The sequence below is a fragment of the Sander lucioperca genome, chromosome 6, assembly GCF_008315115.2.
Source record: "Sander lucioperca isolate FBNREF2018 chromosome 6, SLUC_FBN_1.2, whole genome shotgun sequence".
Classification (NCBI taxonomy): domain Eukaryota; kingdom Metazoa; phylum Chordata; class Actinopteri; order Perciformes; family Percidae; genus Sander; species Sander lucioperca.
In genome coordinates this window covers 3,296,515-3,316,155 of record NC_050178.1, presented here as the reverse complement: position 1 = coordinate 3,316,155, position 19,641 = coordinate 3,296,515, and the positions used below count along the sequence as shown (strand labels likewise).

Here is a 19,641-nt window from a genome sequence, read left to right as displayed (position 1 = left end):
GAGGGGGCATTGGAAACAATACAAGGCTTCCCATCATGCTTCGTGGTGGGGGCAGATGTGGTTACCAAAGCCTCTGTGCTTGTTGCACGAGTAGGAGGAGGAGGGATTGTTGGATGAAAAAAATCCAGGTACCATGGGGAATTGTGGGGGGAAAGGAAATGGTGACATCAGGATTAGGAGGTAGTTGAGCCGGGGGAGCAGCAATGTTTTTATTAGCAGTAGATTGCGTTGGTGGTACAGGTTTGGCAAACAGAGGGTACTGAGGGAACTGTGGATACTGTGGCATGAATAGAAATGCAGGGTGCTGAGCTGCAGGTGATTCTTGGTTTTCAGTGTCTGTAGCAGCACCTGTGGATGTTGTGGCAATGATGCCATTGTACCTATAGGGGCAGGAGTGTGTGGTGGAGGAGTGGGCCCAGGAAACACTGAGTATTGAGAAACCATTGGGAAATGGGGGTACTGAGGATACTGCAGGACCTGGCCACTATCACTAGGAGGCGTAGTTGTTGCTGTTGTCGGTGTAACGTCCTGTAATAAAGGGCATGTGACTAAGAGCTCAGCATCCGCCAACAGAAGAGAGAGTAAATACTTCTTATCCTGCAAGCAAACAAACACATGTACACTTCAGCTTCCATTTTTAACCATAAGAGGGTCCACCATACCTTGACCTCTACGCATAAGCCTCTGTTGTAGGGTGCAGTGAGGGCCAGTCCTCCAGAGAGCACTTCAACAGCAAATCCACAACTGCTACAGACCGATGAAAGGGGCTTCCATGTGTCAGACACTGAAAGAGTTTTAATAACAGATGTGAAAAATATACTAAAACAGTTTTCTAAAGCCAATAAAATGACAATATGTTAAGTCACTAACCCTTAACTTTGAGTTAATTTGCTGCGATACCACCAATCTTCACCACCATCCCAGATGGGAAGCAAGAAACAGAGGGTGGTGGTAACGCAGCAGGGCAAGACATTGCCACTGGTGCCCCTCATAAACACAGTGGTAGTACTTAATCACCACCCTGCAGTGTAAAATGATGGAGGAGTGAGAAAGAAGCACACTTGTATGCAAGAAGTTAGAGCAGACTGAAAATTGATCAAACAATTGATTTTATTTACAGAGTTAGTCTCGCTTTGCCAGACCTTCCTCCACAGTGCTGCGGAGGAGGGTCTGGCTAGTCCACACACACAGCATTCCGGGATGGGAGAAAAACGTGCTGTGGTTTATTGGCATTTCTTTAAACCAATCACAATCGTGATGGGCGGCGCTAACCACCGGGAAAAGCCAAGGGGCCGTTGCAAAATAGCCTCGGGATGGAGCTTGTTATGGTGGAACGTGTGTACGTTCAAAAGTTGTTTTAGTCGAGCAACAGAAAACTCAGATTGGACAGATAGTCTAGCTAGCTGTCTGGATTTACCCTGCAGAGATCTGAGGAGCAGTTAACCATAGTCCTCATAAATCGACCGGAATTTAAAATTGAAACACAAACAAAACGGAAGGTAATGGACATATGGCTGAAAAGAGTAAAATCCGGCGGAATTTCCGATGGCAATGGAGCAATCCCGGAAGTGGAACGTCGTGGATTTAGACTAGGGAATAGCCAAACGCAAAAGTTAGGAAAAGGTTTGATGAATATTCACTATAATGAAGTGCAGTTTGATTTCAGTTATGCTGGTAATATGGCAGCTCTGGTAAGGTGCAGCAAAGCGCACCTCTCAGCGCGACATCTCCACAGAGAAGTCACATTCAGAGGGCATTTGAGACAAAGGAGTAAGAGGCCCATCACCTGTTTGACATCAGAAGAAAAAGTTTACACAGTTTGTGTATTGGCCAAAATTCCAAACTGCTTATATAAAACCTGATGGATCCATGCGCTTCAGTTTTGCATCCATCAAATTGTGCACTGGAAAAACAAGCACATAAACAAATTCAATTTGGTGATTGAAAAATCCAAACACACCCGACAGCCCTGCCAAAATACACTGCAATAACCATTCATTGCTCACTCAAAACTAATAGGTTCCATCATGTTTTAAAAAGGACCCGGAGGAGTTTTTGACCAAAAGAGCTATATTTTGATGAGTATGCCCCATACAAGAACACATTATGCAGGCTACAGCACATTAGTGACATAAAACACATTTCTGCCCACTGAAGACGGCCTCTGTGGGCCAATAAATAAATAAAAATAGGCCTAATTTTGAGATCTTAAAATAATAGGATAGAATATATACACGTATGTGTGTGTGTGTGTGTGTGTGTGTGTGTGTGTTTATTTATTTAGAATGCATTAACTTAGTTGGTCATGAACTATTGCAACAATATAGGCTATCACACATAGGCTATTTAATCAAAGCTTCAATAGGATTAATATTTTGATTATTGTTTGATTCAATTCCCCATGTGGTATTTTATTAATAATTTAATACGCACTAAACTCTGTGGCATGAAACACTCAGCACCATTGTGGATAATGGATCACACAGGACTATTAGAGATGTGAGAGGATCTATGTTTGTCGAACTTGAATGCAAGTGAACCGCGTTGTGTTGGAGCCACAGCTGCATGTTTTCCATCAGACGCCACACCTCTGAGGTGAAGACTGCCTTGTAACGGAGGCCTTTGCACAATAACAGCTTCTGTATCAACAGCTTGTCCGTTACAAAGTTGTATACATGTAGTCTTCAATACGTCTTAATTGACCAACCAATCACAGCCAGTTTGGTGAGAGCACGTGTGATGATGCATCGCAGCTCTTCCGCCGAAGAAAACCTAACTTAAAATTGAGTAAGTGCATGTTCAATTATAGATAATAAGTATGCATAAATAAGGCATATGGAAGTGATTTATCAAAATGAGACAAGCAAATAGTTGTTTGTCAGATAGATTCCACAAAAAACAAACGTTCTTCTGACCAAGGCTTGATTTCGGATGGACTTAATCAGAAGTGCATTGATGATAGCTATGATAAACACAGCTAAAAAGGCAGGTAGGATAACCTACTTAAAAAAAAACACACCATTCAATCAAATTGATAGACTACATGGGTAATGTTGGTATAAAGGACAAATCAAATATCATTAGAATAATATAAATGCATTTTTGCTTTGCAAACTTTGCTACACATGCAACCACAATTATTCCAGTTACAATTCTCTGTGTTTAGGCACATGGCAATTATCAAGATGATTAATATAAAGTCACTTTATTTCATACACAACAAAAACATCCAATTATATTTATTTCTGCAAAGGTAAATAGTGCAGCTTTCACATATTACCAAAGGTGAGCCAAACAAATGCTCACATATGACTTTCAACCAGTGAAGTTAGTATACTAATTTGGTACAAACAGGAGAGAGGTGACTCAGATGATAGGAATTTTACACTTACTTATTGAAAACTCGTCTACCCCGCATTGACATTATACTGTAGAAACGAACATTATAAAAACAAACATTATAAAACTCTATAAATTGTGAAATACTCTTTATATCCACTGGGGGAAATGTCCACACTCTGTACTTGTGGATTAAGTTGTGCTAGAACAACAACATTTATTTCAGAAGACCCAATGGAAGTCAAATCGCAATGAATATAATACCCCTGTATTTTCAAAACATACATGTGATGTCTTAATTTAGTCAATATTAAAGCAACACAAGTAAAGCAGTTGTTTCTTGAGGCCATATCGCAAGAGCATAACTGTCCACATTATGTGATTGTGCCATTTAATGAAGGCTAGTGGTTAGAAGTGGTACTCCCGACATTAGAGGCAGCTTTAACATCTGTCACATCGTCTTCAGACCAGCAATGCTGATGCATCACTGCTGAGAGTGCTAAGTTAAATTCTTCTCTCTGATGTGCAGCAGCTGGAGACCCAACACTACCCTCATAATCAGTGATAATAATGGGTGACTGTATCAGCTCTGAGTCTTTACCTTGGAAGTCGTCTAGAGATGCAGAAATAGACTCTGTATCCAACGTCCACCCATTGCCAACATAAGCTGGAGGGAATGTTATTGTATCACTATTTCCATCAGCGGTGTCTGTGCCCACAGTTTGAGTCCAAGAGGGAGGTGGAAGTGTGAACAGACCTCCTGTTACAAGCTGTCTATTGTGAAAGGCAAGGTCAATGCTGCGTCTGAGGTTAATTGGAGATGGAGGCCACATGTCAAATTCTATAAGTGAAAGAATACATTCGCGTTCACCAACTGTCTGCCACAGTGGTGTAGCCTGAAAGTCAGAGCTGCTACTGCTAACAGGATCAGGTATGTATTCTTGTGTAATGGTAGATGGTTGAACATTACACGGACACATTAAGTTGTTGCTGAAACCTGTTCTAGATAGCTTATACTTTGCCCAGTTATTTGGCATCAGGTCTTCCAGGGTTTTCTCAGATTTTCTTAGTGGCCTTTTCTGTTTCCTGGCCAAGACCCTACCCCACAAGCAGGTCTCCTCTACCGCTTTAGGCACTTTACTTCTGCCCTGCCCATGATAGCCCCTTGAATGACGCCTGGATGGTGTCCAGAAGATCCAGGATCCCAGGACAAGCAACGAAAATCCCCAAGCTAACTCAAGAACTCTGGCCCAAAACTGACAAAGCCACCAGCCCCAGCCAAAGCGCCTCCAGTTCCCCAGCAGCCCATAAAGCCAGAGGAGACTATACATCTGAAGGCTGCAGCAGAGAAACCCGAGGAAGGCGCACAGTACTGTTACTCGCCTTGCACACTTCTCAATCCTCTGTGAAGGAGCCCACTGACGTGCAAAAGATCTGAGAAGGGGATATCGATAAGAGAAAGACTTGAGGATTCCCATGCAGAATGGGAGGCCCCAGCAGAGGGAGAGGGTATGTAGCAACAGAGGGAGAGTGGGGGATAAAGTTGTAGAGAAAAGGTCTGCTACAAGTAATGGAGTGCAATGTGATACAGCTAGCACTCCAACCACCCACGGGTGCTGCAGCTTTAGCGGGAAAAGTAATAATTTCAACCCTCTGAGTGTGACCAGTGCGAGGGCAACCTGCACCCACAGAAGGAGCTGCAGAGGAACATTATGGAGAGCTGCCAGAGTAGCACGAGACAGGATCTGACGGGTGCCATAAGGATCAAGTAGAAGGAGGACACCACGCAGACTACCACAGAGGATCAGGAGAGTATTTGCTAAAGTCAGGGTGTCACAGAGGGGATGAGGAAGAGTGCATGCACCGGCCATTCCCATAACTGCCAGGATTGCCATCAATATGAAGAGGCTGGCTGATCCAAAGACATGTAGTTCCCAGGCAAATGCCAGTGTGCGTCTCATGTCATCCCAGAGCAGATTGGTGCCATTATAGTTTGTAAGAACAACACAAGGACTCAGACCAAGCACACGGGGACCTCCGGGTCTTGACAGGTAATGGTTCAGAGTGGAAGTTAACGCATTGTTTTGGACAGGGAGTTTAGGGCTGTCCAAACCTAAAAATGAGAGACAGAGAGAGGGAGAAATAAGAAAAGTCTTATTTTTGATGCAGGAGAATTCAATTTTGTAAACATATATTTTGAATTAATTGTGTATTTTACTATGTGGCTAATGGGAGAGAATTAACTATGTTCACTTACCATGCAGAAAATCATCATTTACAATGGATGTATGACTCTTTTTTAATTGTTCCGCAGTGTGGCTGCCTTCCAAAAGAGCTTCCTCTGAGATCATGTGCACACTGGAGTGAGTGTATCCTGTAACTGAAGTATCAGCTTTGTCAGCTCCTTGGTCACGAGCGCCTGAGTGGTGTAGAGTAAGTGCTGGTGTTTTAGTTAAAGGAATTCCAGATCCAGAACGGCTTTCATTGCTGGCTTGCTCAGTCTCCTTTGGAATGATGAGTATCTGTGATGCTGTACTGTCAACACTCTGTCCACGGCCCTCTGCAGAGTCACTGCTGCTCTCTGAATGGAAGATCAATTCACTGGCCAAGCTGTCTGGAGCATTGTTGTTTCTGCCTGTGCTTCGAGTTATTCGGTCTGGATCAGAGTTGTCCAGTGAATGTGAAGTGATGAGGTTTCCAAGTGAAGAGAGAGACACGGTTAGCGAAATGAAGAGCAAAGATGAACGCCCCATTTTGACACTTTTGATATTAAGTCCAAATCCCAAAACCTGTAGGACGACAAAGAAGAAGGAGAGGAACAGCCTGGCACAGCAGACTGACATTGGCTACAGAGACTACTTTCATATAACTATTCCACTTCAAAATTAGACCCTTATTCGGTGTCAAGACAGGATGAGTCACACAGATTCCTAGATAATTAATCTTGTGTTTCAATCCTATAAAGGACAACAAATTCCCTGTGTAATCCAGTGGGTTTGCACAACATCTGTGAATGGTTTATCTCAGTAAAAGTACAACACAGCTTGGCAAAACCATGAAAGTTCACAGCATGAGTCAGTCTGATCTGTCTGTGACCTTTGGTCACAAATGCCAAGCTGCCACTAGACCATAGAGCACAAGTCTTATATATATATATATATATATATATATATATATATATTATTTTCAGCATGACCTAAACATATCTTACAGGTGACCTGATTTCCCAAAGCCTGCTGAAACCTTAGGCGACTTTAGATGATAAATTAACGTTATTTCTGTTTGTTTACTTTAAAACTGCTTAAAACATGAACCACAAGTTTTAAGAAACGCCTTGTGTCCTGACTTATTGTTGATAATTTGTACTATTTGATTAAAAAGTGCACTCAAACAAATTCAAAAGTAGTCTCTAAAACAAGCGGGGGATTTTTCTAACTATTCCAACTATTAACATTAATTTCACAACATTATCAAAACACAATATCCGATTGCCGAAACAAATTCTCCTATACACTAAACCAAAGATTTAAAAAATGTTCAATAAAACCAGATAACTCAGACATACCTGTGATTCCTTTTGCTCTGCTTTCTTTAAGTGCTTCATGGGTAGCACTCCACCTCTAGCTGCAGTTCAAGCATGTGTAACGTGATTTCTGATGTAGTACAGAAAGAGCATCACAGTGAAGGTTGAACCCATTGGATTTACAGGCATGCTTTCAGCCATCCAGCTGACGTCCTATTCCTATTACTGCACCGGCTGGTTACTTGGCAGCTTCCCATCCTGATGTGTCACCTGCTAAAACAATTGCAAAACCAAAATACCAGGGGCCAATTCTGGAAAAGAAAATGCTTAATTAAGCACCTTCTGGGGGATTATTGTCTTCACATATGTAGATTTAAAAAAGAAACATTTGTTGTAAATAATTGACTATATAAAAGCTGACAAGCCTCATCTGCCTGTTTTTACAACAGTTGTGTTAAGGTTAATCCCTTCTCTAAAGGATTACATTAAGTAGCACAAAGTCACATGAAGTGATAATGTGAAGCCAACTAGACACACATTCTAGTATTGTTTTATGCCAACTCACTGGCTATAAGTTTGAAACATATACACATGCAAGGGGTTATGTATGCCAAACATGACATGACATATGGAGAGATGTTATGCATACTGTATGCTAAAATGTGTAAGACCATCAGTCACAGTAGCCACTTCGATGAATCTTATTATGTTTTTGCTATCATTGTAAGCAATTTTATTTAAGATAAAATGGTAATAAGCATATTACTCACACCACCACTTCCACCATAGAGCCCCTGCAGTCTGTAGTGAGTGTGGGAATTAACTCTTTCCTAACCAGTGTGTAGTGGACATAGCCTATGCCCACAATACATCTGTGTTGGTCCACCTTAAGACGGGCGAGAGGCAGTTTGTTGTGGAGAGTACTGGGGGAGGCCCTCAGTAGCACATGCCTGGCTCTTTAAGGCAGACTGGGGAAGTTAGATTTTGTTAAAGGTACATGCATTCAAATGTTTACCAGGCATCACCAGAACATATCTGGGAAGCATTTTAACACTGCTGCAATTATATATACTGTATGTCTATGTGTCACTGTTAAATGACTCAACCTGGAACTTGGTTTCCAGAGTCCTGTTGTACAGAGTCAAACATATAGGGATAAAAGGAGGTAGTCTGACAAAATAAGGTCCATTTACTAGCTTTTTTTTCCAGAGCTTTCAACCACAACTCATAGGTGTTGTGGCATACAGAGATTATCATGAGGCGAATAAACAACCAAATTCAGCAAAAAACAATAACGTTTAAGTGAATTGTACATTTTGGTTTATTCTTTTAAAGAATTGCCTATAATTAATGTTTTTAGTTCAGATTAAATATCTGTTTATCTATTAAATATCCGACTGCATTTACTATGAGTGCCTGTTTTTACTTTCCATGTTATATCTTATGTTATTTCCCCTCTCTGGTTTTAGTGCCAGATAATAAAGAATGAAATAAAAATAGGTATGGCTCCAAATCACACAATATTGATGTGAGGTATTTTAAATTGTACGAAAATTGTTTATAAAATCTGATGAAGCATCATTACACAAGCTGTAATGATGCTTCTGATGCTTAATCAGATTTTATAAACAAATTTCGTCTGACTATAAACCCTGCATGTCATCTCTCTGGATGGGAACTCTTGTTAACAGAACACCGCGGCAGGCCGTCGCAAGCAGTCTTTAGAGGAGTCGCGTTGTTTTCGGGGCCTATACTTCCGTCATTTTATATCTCACTGGATAAATACAGTGGAGGTTTTTGTATGTATCGTTGTGTGGTGTATGTCGTAGCAATACCACTCGGAATTCAACTGGATACATAAATCTGTGCTTTACTGGAGCTGTGAAACTTGTTTTACTCCGAAGCGTGCCCGGAGACGTCAGACCTCGCCTGCTCGCTGCTGCTGTTACATTTTTATCGCAATCTAAACAGCATTGTTTGCGGGATTACACCGTCACTACACGCACTATGTAGCGAAGTGAATGGTGTGCTGGTGGTAGCTGTTAGACGTTTATTGGCTTTTTAGTTTTAAACACCGTGCCTTGGCGGAAAGGAGAGGATTTCGTTTTATTTAAGGTAGCATGACATGATCCAGAGCCATCGAGCTAGCTAGCTAACGTTAGCACAATGATTAGCTAGCTAGCGTCATGTTATGTATGGAATGAATGTACTGTTGTTTTATTGTTTAACATATGTTATAAACAAATATGTAGCTAAATTGCATAATTTACGGTAGTTATCACAACTCGGCGGTGTTAAATACAGTTAGCGGTTGTTAGCAAGCCAACTGTCCATATGGGCTGTGACAAAAGTGCCTTGCTAACATCGTGAAGCTAGCTTGCTAACCACTAACGTTAGCTGTAACGTACAGTACAGTCGCTCAAATGTATTGTTGGTGCTCTATAAGCATTAAACCAAAATTGTCTTTCATGTTGTAGCTAACAATGTACAGTTAGCTGTGAGCTAGCGTTATATCTCTGACTGTAATGTTTAAGTTAACATTTACTAGAAAAAGTTGATGGAAGCGCAGCAGTCATTGTAATATTAACGTATTAGCTAACATACAAGCCAAAATGCACTTTGTCCCGTGTGCTTGTTAAGTTATATTACAACGTCACCCTATTATTTAAATGACAGTATTGAGCTAATTAATGTTGTGCTTATAAAACTGCACTGCCCCTCTTTATTACAATATTTTTCATTCACGTTATACATGTCTGTGCTTTCAATACATAGCTAGTAAGGGGATTTGAGGACTCTCAAATGTTTGAAAATGTATCTTTCTAGGTCAATTGAGGATGAATGAGCAGGGCAGTGGCGTCGTTTCCTTTGATGAGTATGTGCGGCAGAAGGCCCGCACTGTGCCTCAACACAGGATGAAGGAGTTCCTGGAGTCTCTCGCCAAGGGCCCAGAGGTGATGCAGGAGTTCAGCCAGCAGGAAGGTGCAGCCACCACCACAGCCATGGTGTACCAGCAGCAGGGTACCAACTGTGTCTACGCAGACAGTACAGAGGTGGCTGGCTCTCTCTTAGAGCTGGCTTGTCCGGTAAGAGCAGGTCCCTTTTTATTATGGTTGATGTTGAATGATATTCACTGTGGTGCAATCTGCTGCACTTCATATACGTGCTTAATGACAGGTACAGGTGACCTCAGCAGAGATTTCACCTCATCTGTCTGTGCATCAAGAGTCTGAACAGCAGCTTCAGGTGCAGGTTAGTTTATCAGCAATGTCAGTTTCTCGTATTATGACATGCTATGGTAAAATTGCACAAGACATATGGGGCCTGCAGGGACCTGAAACACAGAGATATATATATATATATTTCTCACTAAAGAGAAGAAGAAAATAATGAGAACAGTGTGGTGTTTGAGTCTTTAAGTTAAAGTTAAAGTGATGTTGGAGTCAAGTAGCTTTGCTCTCGCAGCTCTGATACTTTCACCCACTCACTGTTAAGAATGGAAAAGGATTTTCTGATTCCAATTCAAAACCAAAATCAAAATCAGTCAGATTTTGATGATCCGTTTTTCATTTGAGAGTAAAGCTGCCATTCTACGGTTGATATGTTCATAGTAAGATAATCTGGTAATACATTTGAGGTAACTCCAGATCTACAATTGTATAATAATAAATATATATTACAGTTAACAGCCATTGCTTCTTACCTGCAAGGTGCCTCATGATTCTAGTGGTTATTGGCCTCCTACTAGTTGTTAGGAGGCATGGCCTTGGCTACACAATAAAGTGGGATCACTTTCACTCACGTTATCTTTACTGCTGCACTTCTGTCTACTGCATGTCCTTTAAATTTATAAATATTACTTAAGCCCATCGTGGAATACTCCACAATAGACAACTACTTGCAAAAACATAGGGTTGTGTAACATTTTCTGTGTAGAAGAAACTGTTTCTTTGGTTAAATTCACTGATACATTGTGACGTGTAGACTGTTTGACCTGCTCAGTATTGATAGTATTTGTATTAGTGTAGCTTCACATTTTATAACTCACTTTATCATCTACATTCACATTCTTTTATCTCAAATAGTACTTCATAGTGGTCAGTGAACAGTCATTAAGTCATCAGTCATTAAGGTATGTCATTTCTTGATATTCTCCTGACAGGCCTGTTTATTTTTCAAACATTCCCTCTGTGCCAGGTTCAGATTCAGGAACAGCAGGGCCAATCAGTTGGCCAGGTTCTTCAGGTGGCCTCCCCCTCACAACAAGACCTGCAGGGAATCTCAACAGCCCATTTTGTCCAGCAGGGAGAGCTCACAGAGGAGCAGCAGCAGCAGGTACAGGATTACCCATATCAAGTGCATTCATGTGATGCTGGTTTGTGACTATGTCAACTGTGTTCCACAGATTCAGGCACAGCTGGTTGCTGCTGTAGCTCGAGGACAACAAATCCAGTTGTCAAGTGGACAACAAATCCAGTTACAAGGAACGCAGCATATTCAGCTGCCAGGTGGCCAGCAAATTCAACTTCAGGCTGGCCAACATATTCAGCTACAGGATGGCCAACATTTTCAGCTACAGGATGGCCAACATTTTCAGCTACAGGATGGCCATTTTCAGCTACAGGATGGCCAGCAAATTCAGCTACAGGATGGCCAGCAAATTCAGCTACAGGACGGCCAGCAAATTCAGCTACAGGATGGCCAGCAATTTCAGCTACAGGATGGCCAGCAAATTCAGCTACAGGATGGCCAGCAAATTCAACTACATGGTGGCCAGCAAATTCAACTACAAGGTGGCCAAAAAATTCAGCTACCGGGTGGCCAACAAATTCAGCTACAGAGGGGCCAACAGATCCAGATTCAGACCATAGAGGCCATGTCTCCTTCGCAACAACAGGACTCAGCCAGGGAAGCAGAGAGGAGGTCCGCCACTGTCCCAACTGTTCTCCAACCTGCCAAGAAGCGCAAGATGGATGTCCCTCTATCTGTGTCTTATGCTGTTACACAGGGGCAGCAGGTGGCCACAGTTCTAACCATCCCTCAAGGGCAGCAGCAGAGCTATGTGTCCCTACGACCAGATTTGCTCACTGTTGACAGCGCTCAACTGTACAGCACTACAGGAACAATCACGGGTCCCACAGGTGAGACCTGGACCATCCCTGTGTACTCCACTCCACAGCAGCAGGGGGTAACTCACATTGCCATACCACAGGACACATACAGCACAATGCAAGTTGCCACCACCAACGGTAAGGACAAAATGTCCCCCAATTCCTCATCAAGGTCTGCAGATGTGCAGTCGGCCTCCACTGGGACGCAGGAAGAAATAGTACAGACCCTGTTCCCAGCGCAGTTCATGAACGGGAACATTCACATCCCCGTGGCAGTGCAGACTGTAGGAGGGACTTACAACGCTGCACAGTCGGTACACATATGGGACCCAAATAAACAGCAGAGCCAAGGAGAAGAGGGACAAGAGCCGCAGCTCCATCTGCAGGTGCGTTCTGACTTTCATTATCTGAATTGGTCCTATGCTGTGTACCCTGTTTTTTCATAGCTCAAAGCATAAAATGGATAAAAAAAAATATATCTTAAAATTGTTCTTGGTGATGAGAATAAATAACGTGGCAGACATGTATCGTTATAGTCAGGAAATCCTAAGAACATTACCTGAAATGATGGTGTTTGAAACCTTACAAATGCATTTTTGTTGTTTTTTGGAACTATCACTATAAAAAAATTCTGTTTGTAAACTTGCATGTCATTTTTTTATACTGGTCTTGAAAAATGTATTATTGCTACTTACTGTAATTATAACATTATCTAGCTAAATTATTATGTGATTACAAAGTTAGCGTTTTATTCTTGCTGCCCTCTTTCCCAGAAAGCATTAACTGACGCTTTTGGCCTGGTGCAGGGTCACATAGAGACGGAGTCTCATGCTGAACCGCCCACAGAGATCATGGTTCCTGTCTGCCTGAAGCCCGAGGAAGGCCTGGAAGTCTGGCGCCTTTGGGTGAACCGAAAAAACGCGGAGCTAAACAAGCAGGAAAAGAACAAGCTTGCACCCATAGGACGTAAGTCAACTAATAATTGTTTGAACACACTTTCATAAATACTGATATCTATCATTATGGATACTTACTCAAACCACTGGAAGCAATAAAACGACAAGTTTTAATCCCTGATGCATTCACTGTTTATATTGTACTTCTTGAGAACTTTTATTCTATTTGAGAAATAAGTGTGTAAACTTTAAAACACTCATCTGTCTGTGGCTGTACACAGGTCGTCAGCCCCTGCGTTTTCAAGAAGACTTGGTGTCCAGCGCAGTAGCTGAGCTAAACTTGGGTCTTTCCCTGATGACACAGGAGGCACGAGGATCAGACGAAGAGCAATTCACATCCGATGTTCTCTATTATGTTTTCTTGTGCATACAAAAGGTTAGTGTCTCCATGCTCAAACAGTGCATCTTGCCAAAAGGCTGTCTACTTTAAGTTCTAACCTGCACATTTCTTTATTTATTTATTTTTTAAGTATCTCTCCGAAAATGGACGTGTGGACGATATTTTCTCTGATCCGTATTACACACGTTTTTGTGGGTGTTTACACAAAATCCTGGATGGTTGGAAACCCAGTGTCCATCCTTTAGGTAAGAGAGTCAACATATACATTTTTACTTTAATTGTTTTATAGAAAGAATTGCTCATTGCATGTTTTTCATCTTAGGTTATGTCATCCCAAGTCATGTAACAGAGGAGATGCTGTGGGAGTGTAAACAGCTTGGTGCACATTCACCAGCCACATTGCTTACAACTCTAATGTATTTCAACACTAAGTGAGTAACTGCATCTCACCACTGAATGAGCTGAATCGGTTTTCTTTAATGACAGACATGTATTTTTTCATTACTGCGTGTGGTAAAAACATATCTTTGTCACAGGCATTTCCACCTGACAACACCCGAACAGCACATGAAAGTAGCTTTCTCTAAGGTCCTAAGACACACAAGGAAGAACCCCACTAATGCCAAGGACAAAGCGACCAGCATCCGCCTTCTCAAAGGGCAAGGCCCACAAAGTGCAGGACAGAACGGCGCTCAATACAGTAAGCCTCATGTTAAAGTCTTGCTACAAGTCACAGCCTTTGACAGCAGAAGTTGCTGACGTGCTGTGTGACGTCTGTTTCAGAAACTGATGACATGTATGAAGAGCAGGCTGAGGATCCTGAGAATCCCCTTCGCTGCCCCATTAAACTTTATGACTTTTATCTCTTCAAATGGTAAGTACACATAAATTGTGTGTGTGCACTGTATTGTACCGTACTATCCAACAAAAAACGTATTTTCCTTTTCCAGTCCTCAAAGTGTTAAGGGACGCAACGATGCATACTACATGACTCCAGAGCCTGTCGTTGCACCAAACAGTCCGATGTGGTACTCATCTCAGCCCCTCACGAGTCAGCAAGTTGAGCACGTGCTGGCCCGCATCATCGTGGTCCGAGAGATCCAGGAGATAATCGGCGTTGGACCGGACTGACTGGACTCACAGAAACTTGTTCTCCAGTCACTGATTGTTGACTATGCAGTATCCATCCTGACTCTATAAACCTCAATGACCATCATCTCAAATCAAAAGGAACAATCATTTCTCTGAGGAGTGCATCATAAAAGCAGAGATTTTTTTTTTTCCCTCTTCTTACATTTTCTGTTTTCAGCTGATGGTTTGGACTGTTCTTTCTTTTGACTACCTTTTTTGTAAGCCATTGCCTCTGTAACCTTTTAAACTGGCAAGTAAGGGAGGCTTTAGTCTTACCGCTGCTGGACTTTGATTGACCTCCTGCCCTCTCGACTCAGCAGATGTGGTACATTTTCCTATAAAAGTATCAATTTGAGGATATAACCCTTCAGTACTTAACCTCACAGAGCATTTAACACATATTACGTCTCTTCAAAGTCCCACTATGATACATGACGTCTTAATGGACAATTACAGGGACTTCTTCTCACAATTGTTTTGTATACTGACTGCATTTTGGATCACATAATTGATACATTCAAAACTGAAGAACTTGTGCCTGTTTTCAAAAATGACGTCATTATTTATGCTTGTGGATCATTAAGTGAGTCGAACCTCAGATATTCACAAGGTCAAAGTGCTATATTGTGGTCATTCAGGAGATTGGAAACTTTTTTTTTCTCAGGTCAAAGCTAGTGATTTAAACACCATCAAGGATTTTTGCCAACTTATTCCTGTATGTATAGTAGGTTATTAAACAGGACATGCAGATGGAAAAGTCTTTGTTTAGCTAACAGTATTAATCCTTGTCTCAAAAGTCATGACAAGCAATTCAAAAAATGAAAGTATTAAGTGCAGTGTTGTCTGTAGAAATGCAACTGATATTTGAAAGAAGGATTAGTTGCTGGCCTTTAAAAAACAAAAAAAACAAACTTGTTACACCAACAGCATCCATTGTCTAGTTATCGTCTATTTGGATTAACTACATTGACAAAAATAGTTGTAATACAGTTCTGCTTTGTTTATTACTAAAATGAGTTTAGCACTGTACAGTCATTTTCCATTTGATAATTTCACATAACCTCACAATAACCCAGCTTGATTTAATTTTGCATTTAGGATGATACACTTTTCACCCACGTTGCAGTCTGAAATCCTTCAGACCGATGCCCAAAACATTTAGACATCACTTGGATTGATAAGAATTTAACAAAAAACGAAGAGGTGGTTATGTATGGTCTTTTTTGTCAGGAAGGGTTAAATGCAGTCGATTCAACGTTTGTGTGAAGTATTTAGGCAGGGGACAGGACACGTTGACGTCAGCTCCATTGGTACCTGGCAGCGTCAGCTGTCGAGCGAGCACATGTAGAGGAAGATACCGGCTCTTGCTCTGTTCCAGTCCAAGCTTTCCCAGCACATGGTCTGGTAATTTCTGTGCACCAAAATGAACAAAGTTGTGATTTACTATAGAAGACACTAAATGACAGAAAGTGAGCGCTCCTCTACTGTTTGTATATGTTTAACAATATACCCAAGTGAAAGCAACAAAAACTCTCAAAGGTTTCACACTTGACATGTTAGTAAATTAAAGCATGACCCAACGGATTTAAAAAGGCCCTGTTTTGGATGCCAGTAGGGTAGGTTTCAGGATTAGTAATGCTATAGTCTCGCATTGCATTGGAGTAAGGTCTGGCTGCACCACACATACATTCTAGGATAGGAGAAAAAAAAATGCTCTGGGTTATTTGCATTTCTTTAAACCAATCACAATTGTCTTTGGCAGCGCCAAGGTCTGGACGCAGCGACGGTGGCTCTGCTAAATGGTCTCAGGAAGGAACTTTTTTTGGTGGAATATTTGCACCCCGCAAAAGAAAACGCCACATAAAATATTAAATGAAGTTAACTGTTCACACAATACATAGTGAACTATTTAAATTAGCTGGATACATGGTTAAACGTAATTTGCTCTTACCAGTGTATCACCATGTGTACTTTGTCCACAGCAATCCCCACCAATCAGTCCCAGTTAGATGGTAAATGCCGTAAAACATATTCTTTGTGAAACTACAATTATTCCTCGTAAGAACCAAGCAGGCCTGCCTTATCACACAATCCAAATTTTCTTCGAAACTTCCTTCAAAACAAAAATTTTGAGAACGGCAACACACAGAGAGCGGAACGGGAGTCAGGCAATTATCCTGGAAATGAACTTGGGTTGATTCAGACTAGTGAGGCCCCAACCTTAAAGTGGTACAATAAGAATCAAAATGTTTGTCATGTGGGAGGGAGATGAAAGTACAAGAAGCTGGTTGGTTCATCCCCAGCCCATAGTGTGACCGTTTACATTTCAATACATTTATAGGATACAAAGGCCATATTTGTGACGCATCACACTGACTGTTTACATGCATGTAATATTCCAAAAAAAGGTATTATTCTGACTAAGCTGTGTTACGTGGCTAATGAAAGTGAATATTCCCGTTTACATGCAGCCGTGCAAAAGACAATTTTTTTCAGTTTTCCACTGGTGGCGGATTTGTTCGACCATGCGGACACAGCATTCCTTTAACCACCTTCTTGAAAAGTCGCCGTTGCGATGTTTGTGCATTTCCACACACTTGATGATATCCAAGTCTTTCATGTTTCTCCTTTTCTTTTGGGCATGTATCTCTACCGCAGCCTTGCAAACTGTTGGTGTTGCTCTAATGGTTTGTGTACAACAACCATAGCAACTTACAGAGCTGACCGTAAGCCGTAAACAGGCAAGAGGACGCAAATTGCGGTTAAAAACCCAGATTGAGACACATATTCCGAATGCGCTGCACATGATCTACATGTCCAAAGAATACTGGCATATCCCACGTCTTAATTGGAAAATACTAATTTCGTAAAAAGGCCTTTCGGAATACGCTGTTTACATGACCTGTACCAAATTCGAAATATCGTCATATTCGAAATAATAGTGGAATATCAGTGTGCATGTAGGTATGCAGTTAATGTTCTACTGCCAATTGTGAACGTGTTCTTAGTGATACACTGTAAACATATTTTACCTGGGGTGCCAGTTTGCTCCAGTGGGAATATTTGTGGTCACCAAGAATGGGGCATGTCAGAGCAAGTGCCATGTGAACCCTCATCTGGTGCTTCACTTCTGTGGACACAAGAAAGTGATACAGAAAAAATGGGTCCAGTCTTCTTAAAAATAAATTCAACAAACTGAATTGGCAGTTATTTCCTGTGATAAATAAAGCACTTTCAGTGTCTTACCAGTAAAAGGCTGGAGCTCCACGAGGCTGCAACCACTGCTGCTGTCCAAGACTCTGTACTTGGTCACTGCAGAGTGAGCTTGCCTATGGGCGCGGACTTTGGTCACACCATCGCCTGCATCATTCATTTTGAAAAGAGGACTTAGAGCCATCTGAAATTTAAATAAATAAGTTATTATGAATAGTTCTACAATAAAACCAAAATTAATAATTATTTGAATCATTGACTAGTAATTTACTTGAAACAACTGTAAATAGACAATATACTAGTAGGTTAACATGATGTGACCAACAGCAAGAAAACCCAAAGCATCCAATTTACTATATAACATTAAACAAAAAAGAAAGCAGCTCTCTGCAACTGTAAAGCTAAAACTGGTACTTGTTTGTTTTTTACTAATGACTACAGCAATTTTCACATTTGGAATTAGGTTTCTGTCAGTTGATGAACAGACTAATTATTACAGCATTAAAACCACAAAATAGGAGACACCTTGTAGTGTGGTCGAGAGCCTGTGACCTCTCTCTCTATGATGGGGATGTCAATCACTCCTTCAGATGGAACAGGTACACCAACTGTGATGACCCTGAGGAGGAACAGTGAATACGTTAAAGACTGGCAAACGTGTTATTGTAGCAATGTGGTGTGACAATGTGGAGGCACAATCTTTTCAATGGTTTCCAAAGTCCTATTTTAACCACTTTTCTTCCCCTTACTGTGTCTTACCAGTACTTTCTCTGCACTTGGTTATTTCTGTGAAGGTTGAGTATGTGCTCGAATACTTCTTCACTCCTGGCCAGCAGGAGAGCTCCTGTTGTTTCCTTCTCCAGCCTCAGACAAGGGAGCAGCTGAGAATCAGACTTGACCTTCATCCCATCCATCATTTTGGAGAGAACATGAAGCACAGAGGAGATCGATGTCGCCCCACAGTCATCTGAGAGCAACAACAACAAATGTGCATGTATTCAGGTCTTCAGCAACTTCAGCATGACTCAACACTTCTGTCAATATCTTGTAATTTAAACCTATACTGTAACTAATACTGCAATACTATACAGTATGTAGAACTCTACCAATATATCAGCAGACCAATATTACTGGCCCATGTTGACTTATTATCAGTATGGGCACATTTGTTGGCAGATATGCAAAGAAATTTAGGCCTGCAATTTAAGACGTTTTTTTCTTTATCCATTAATCTGCAGAATAATTTTTGGTCTATAGAAATTTCAGAAAAATTGTGAAAAAAATAAGTCCATTATAAGAAATATTTGAATGCATTATTAAAAAAATAATAATTGAAGTCCAAAAACTCCTGACATTTAAGCTGGAACCAGAGAGTTTGTGGCACTTGGAAAATTACAAGATTAATCAACAATCTTTCTGTCAATTAACTAAGTTGACACAAACTGTCTTTTACTGTACTCAGTAAAATCAGTAAACTGTCTTTAGCTCCTGTTGGTTTACCTCTGACAGGAACACCATAAGGTTTGTTGATGACAACTACATCTTTGTCCTGGTACAGCACGGCTCTGTGCAGGTGTTTGGCCAGCACGTTAGGATGAACATGTTGTAGCTGCAGACTGAACCGTTTCAGCTCCATCACCCTCTTCTGCTGGCCAGATAGCGGAGGCTCTGACGCCTGTGGCTTCCTCAACTCCTGCTGGACCTTCCGCGCCAGGTCGACCGCCCTTAGCCGGGGCTTCTCTCCCGTGTCGAAGCCTGGAGTGGCCGTGGCCTGGCTCCGGCTGAGGGGCGGTGCTGCCTCCGGACACCGGCAGCAGTTTGTCCACGGTTTGACCCGAGATAAGACGACGTTCAAACCGGATTTCCAGTCACTACAGGATATTCTCCTATATCTGTTCATTGTGAAGTATAGCTGAACAGTTCACATTAGCTTGGAGATACACACAACTCCAGAGGACACATGCTCGCTGTTTCCGGCTTTCGACCTCCGGGCCGCACCTTTCAGAATAAAGGCGTACAAACTTTATT

General features: G+C 41.5%; 3 protein-coding genes across 6 annotated transcripts; 1 reads left to right on the top strand and 2 right to left on the bottom strand.

The window, feature by feature from the left end:
• Positions 1–3,192: 3,192 nt before the first annotated feature.
• Positions 3,193–7,259, bottom strand: LOC116041559. Of its 3 annotated transcripts, none has more exons than XR_004897739.1 (3): positions 5,597–6,457; positions 3,443–5,452; positions 3,193–3,407 (listed from the first exon to the last, which is right to left on the bottom strand). XR_004897739.1 is itself a non-coding variant. In XM_036002617.1 (3 exons), exons 1-3 carry the CDS (start codon positions 6,941–6,943, stop codon positions 3,741–3,743), a joined length of 2,283 nt encoding a protein of 760 aa, XP_035858510.1. In that variant the 5' UTR covers positions 6,944–7,259; the 3' UTR covers positions 3,193–3,740. The 3 variants fall into 3 exon arrangements, 2 of the variants coding, with proteins under 2 accessions (XP_035858510.1, XP_035858509.1); XM_036002617.1 differs by adding an exon at positions 6,905–7,259 and having other exon boundaries at positions 3,193–5,452; positions 5,597–6,128; XM_036002616.1 differs by having other exon boundaries at positions 3,193–5,452.
• Positions 7,260–8,527: 1,268 nt separating this feature from the next.
• Positions 8,528–15,212, top strand: LOC116041557 (glutamine-rich protein 1). Of its 2 annotated transcripts, XM_031287498.2 has the most exons (12): positions 8,528–8,977; positions 9,689–9,948; positions 10,040–10,114; positions 11,060–11,197; positions 11,268–12,359; positions 12,780–12,939; positions 13,151–13,305; positions 13,400–13,514; positions 13,592–13,700; positions 13,806–13,969; positions 14,053–14,143; positions 14,220–15,212. In XM_031287498.2, the coding sequence occupies exons 2-12, from the start codon at positions 9,700–9,702 to the stop codon at positions 14,398–14,400; spliced, it is 2,529 nt and encodes an 842-aa protein (XP_031143358.1). In that variant the 5' UTR covers positions 8,528–8,977; positions 9,689–9,699; the 3' UTR covers positions 14,401–15,212. The 2 variants fall into 2 exon arrangements, with proteins under 2 accessions (XP_031143358.1, XP_031143359.1); XM_031287499.2 differs by lacking the exon at positions 10,040–10,114.
• On the bottom strand, positions 14,620–19,606 carry LOC116041592 (mitochondrial RNA pseudouridine synthase rpusd4-like). Its single transcript, XM_031287562.2, has 6 exons — positions 19,114–19,606; positions 18,373–18,580; positions 18,139–18,232; positions 17,647–17,797; positions 17,433–17,530; positions 14,620–15,811 (listed from the first exon to the last, which is right to left on the bottom strand). Exons 1-6 carry the CDS (start codon positions 19,511–19,513, stop codon positions 15,608–15,610), a joined length of 1,155 nt encoding a protein of 384 aa, XP_031143422.1. The 5' UTR covers positions 19,514–19,606; the 3' UTR covers positions 14,620–15,607.
• Between the last annotated feature and the right edge of the window lie 35 nt (positions 19,607–19,641).

Bases quoted from the DNA above. Each gene is read 5' to 3' on its own strand.
- LOC116041559 (XM_036002616.1), bottom strand. From the start codon at position 6,182: ATGTCAGTCTGCTGTGCCAGGCTGTTCCTCTCCTTCTTCTTTGTCGTC. The intron at 5,453-5,596 runs GTAAGTGAACAT...TCTCATTTTTAG, and splicing joins AAATGATGATTTTCTGCATG to GTTTGGACAGCCCTAAACTC.
- LOC116041557 (XM_031287498.2), top strand. From the start codon at position 9,700: ATGAATGAGCAGGGCAGTGGCGTCGTTTCCTTTGATGAGTATGTGCGG. The intron at 11,198-11,267 runs GTACAGGATTAC...TGTGTTCCACAG, and splicing joins CAGAGGAGCAGCAGCAGCAG to ATTCAGGCACAGCTGGTTGC. The intron at 13,515-13,591 runs GTAAGAGAGTCA...TTTTCATCTTAG, and splicing joins ACCCAGTGTCCATCCTTTAG to GTTATGTCATCCCAAGTCAT.
- LOC116041592 (XM_031287562.2), bottom strand. From the start codon at position 19,513: ATGAACAGATATAGGAGAATATCCTGTAGTGACTGGAAATCCGGTTTG. The intron at 18,581-19,113 runs GTAAACCAACAG...TGTTGCTCTCAG, and splicing joins TTATGGTGTTCCTGTCAGAG to ATGACTGTGGGGCGACATCG. The intron at 17,798-18,138 runs GTGTCTCCTATT...TTTAAATTTCAG, and splicing joins GCTCTCGACCACACTACAAG to ATGGCTCTAAGTCCTCTTTT.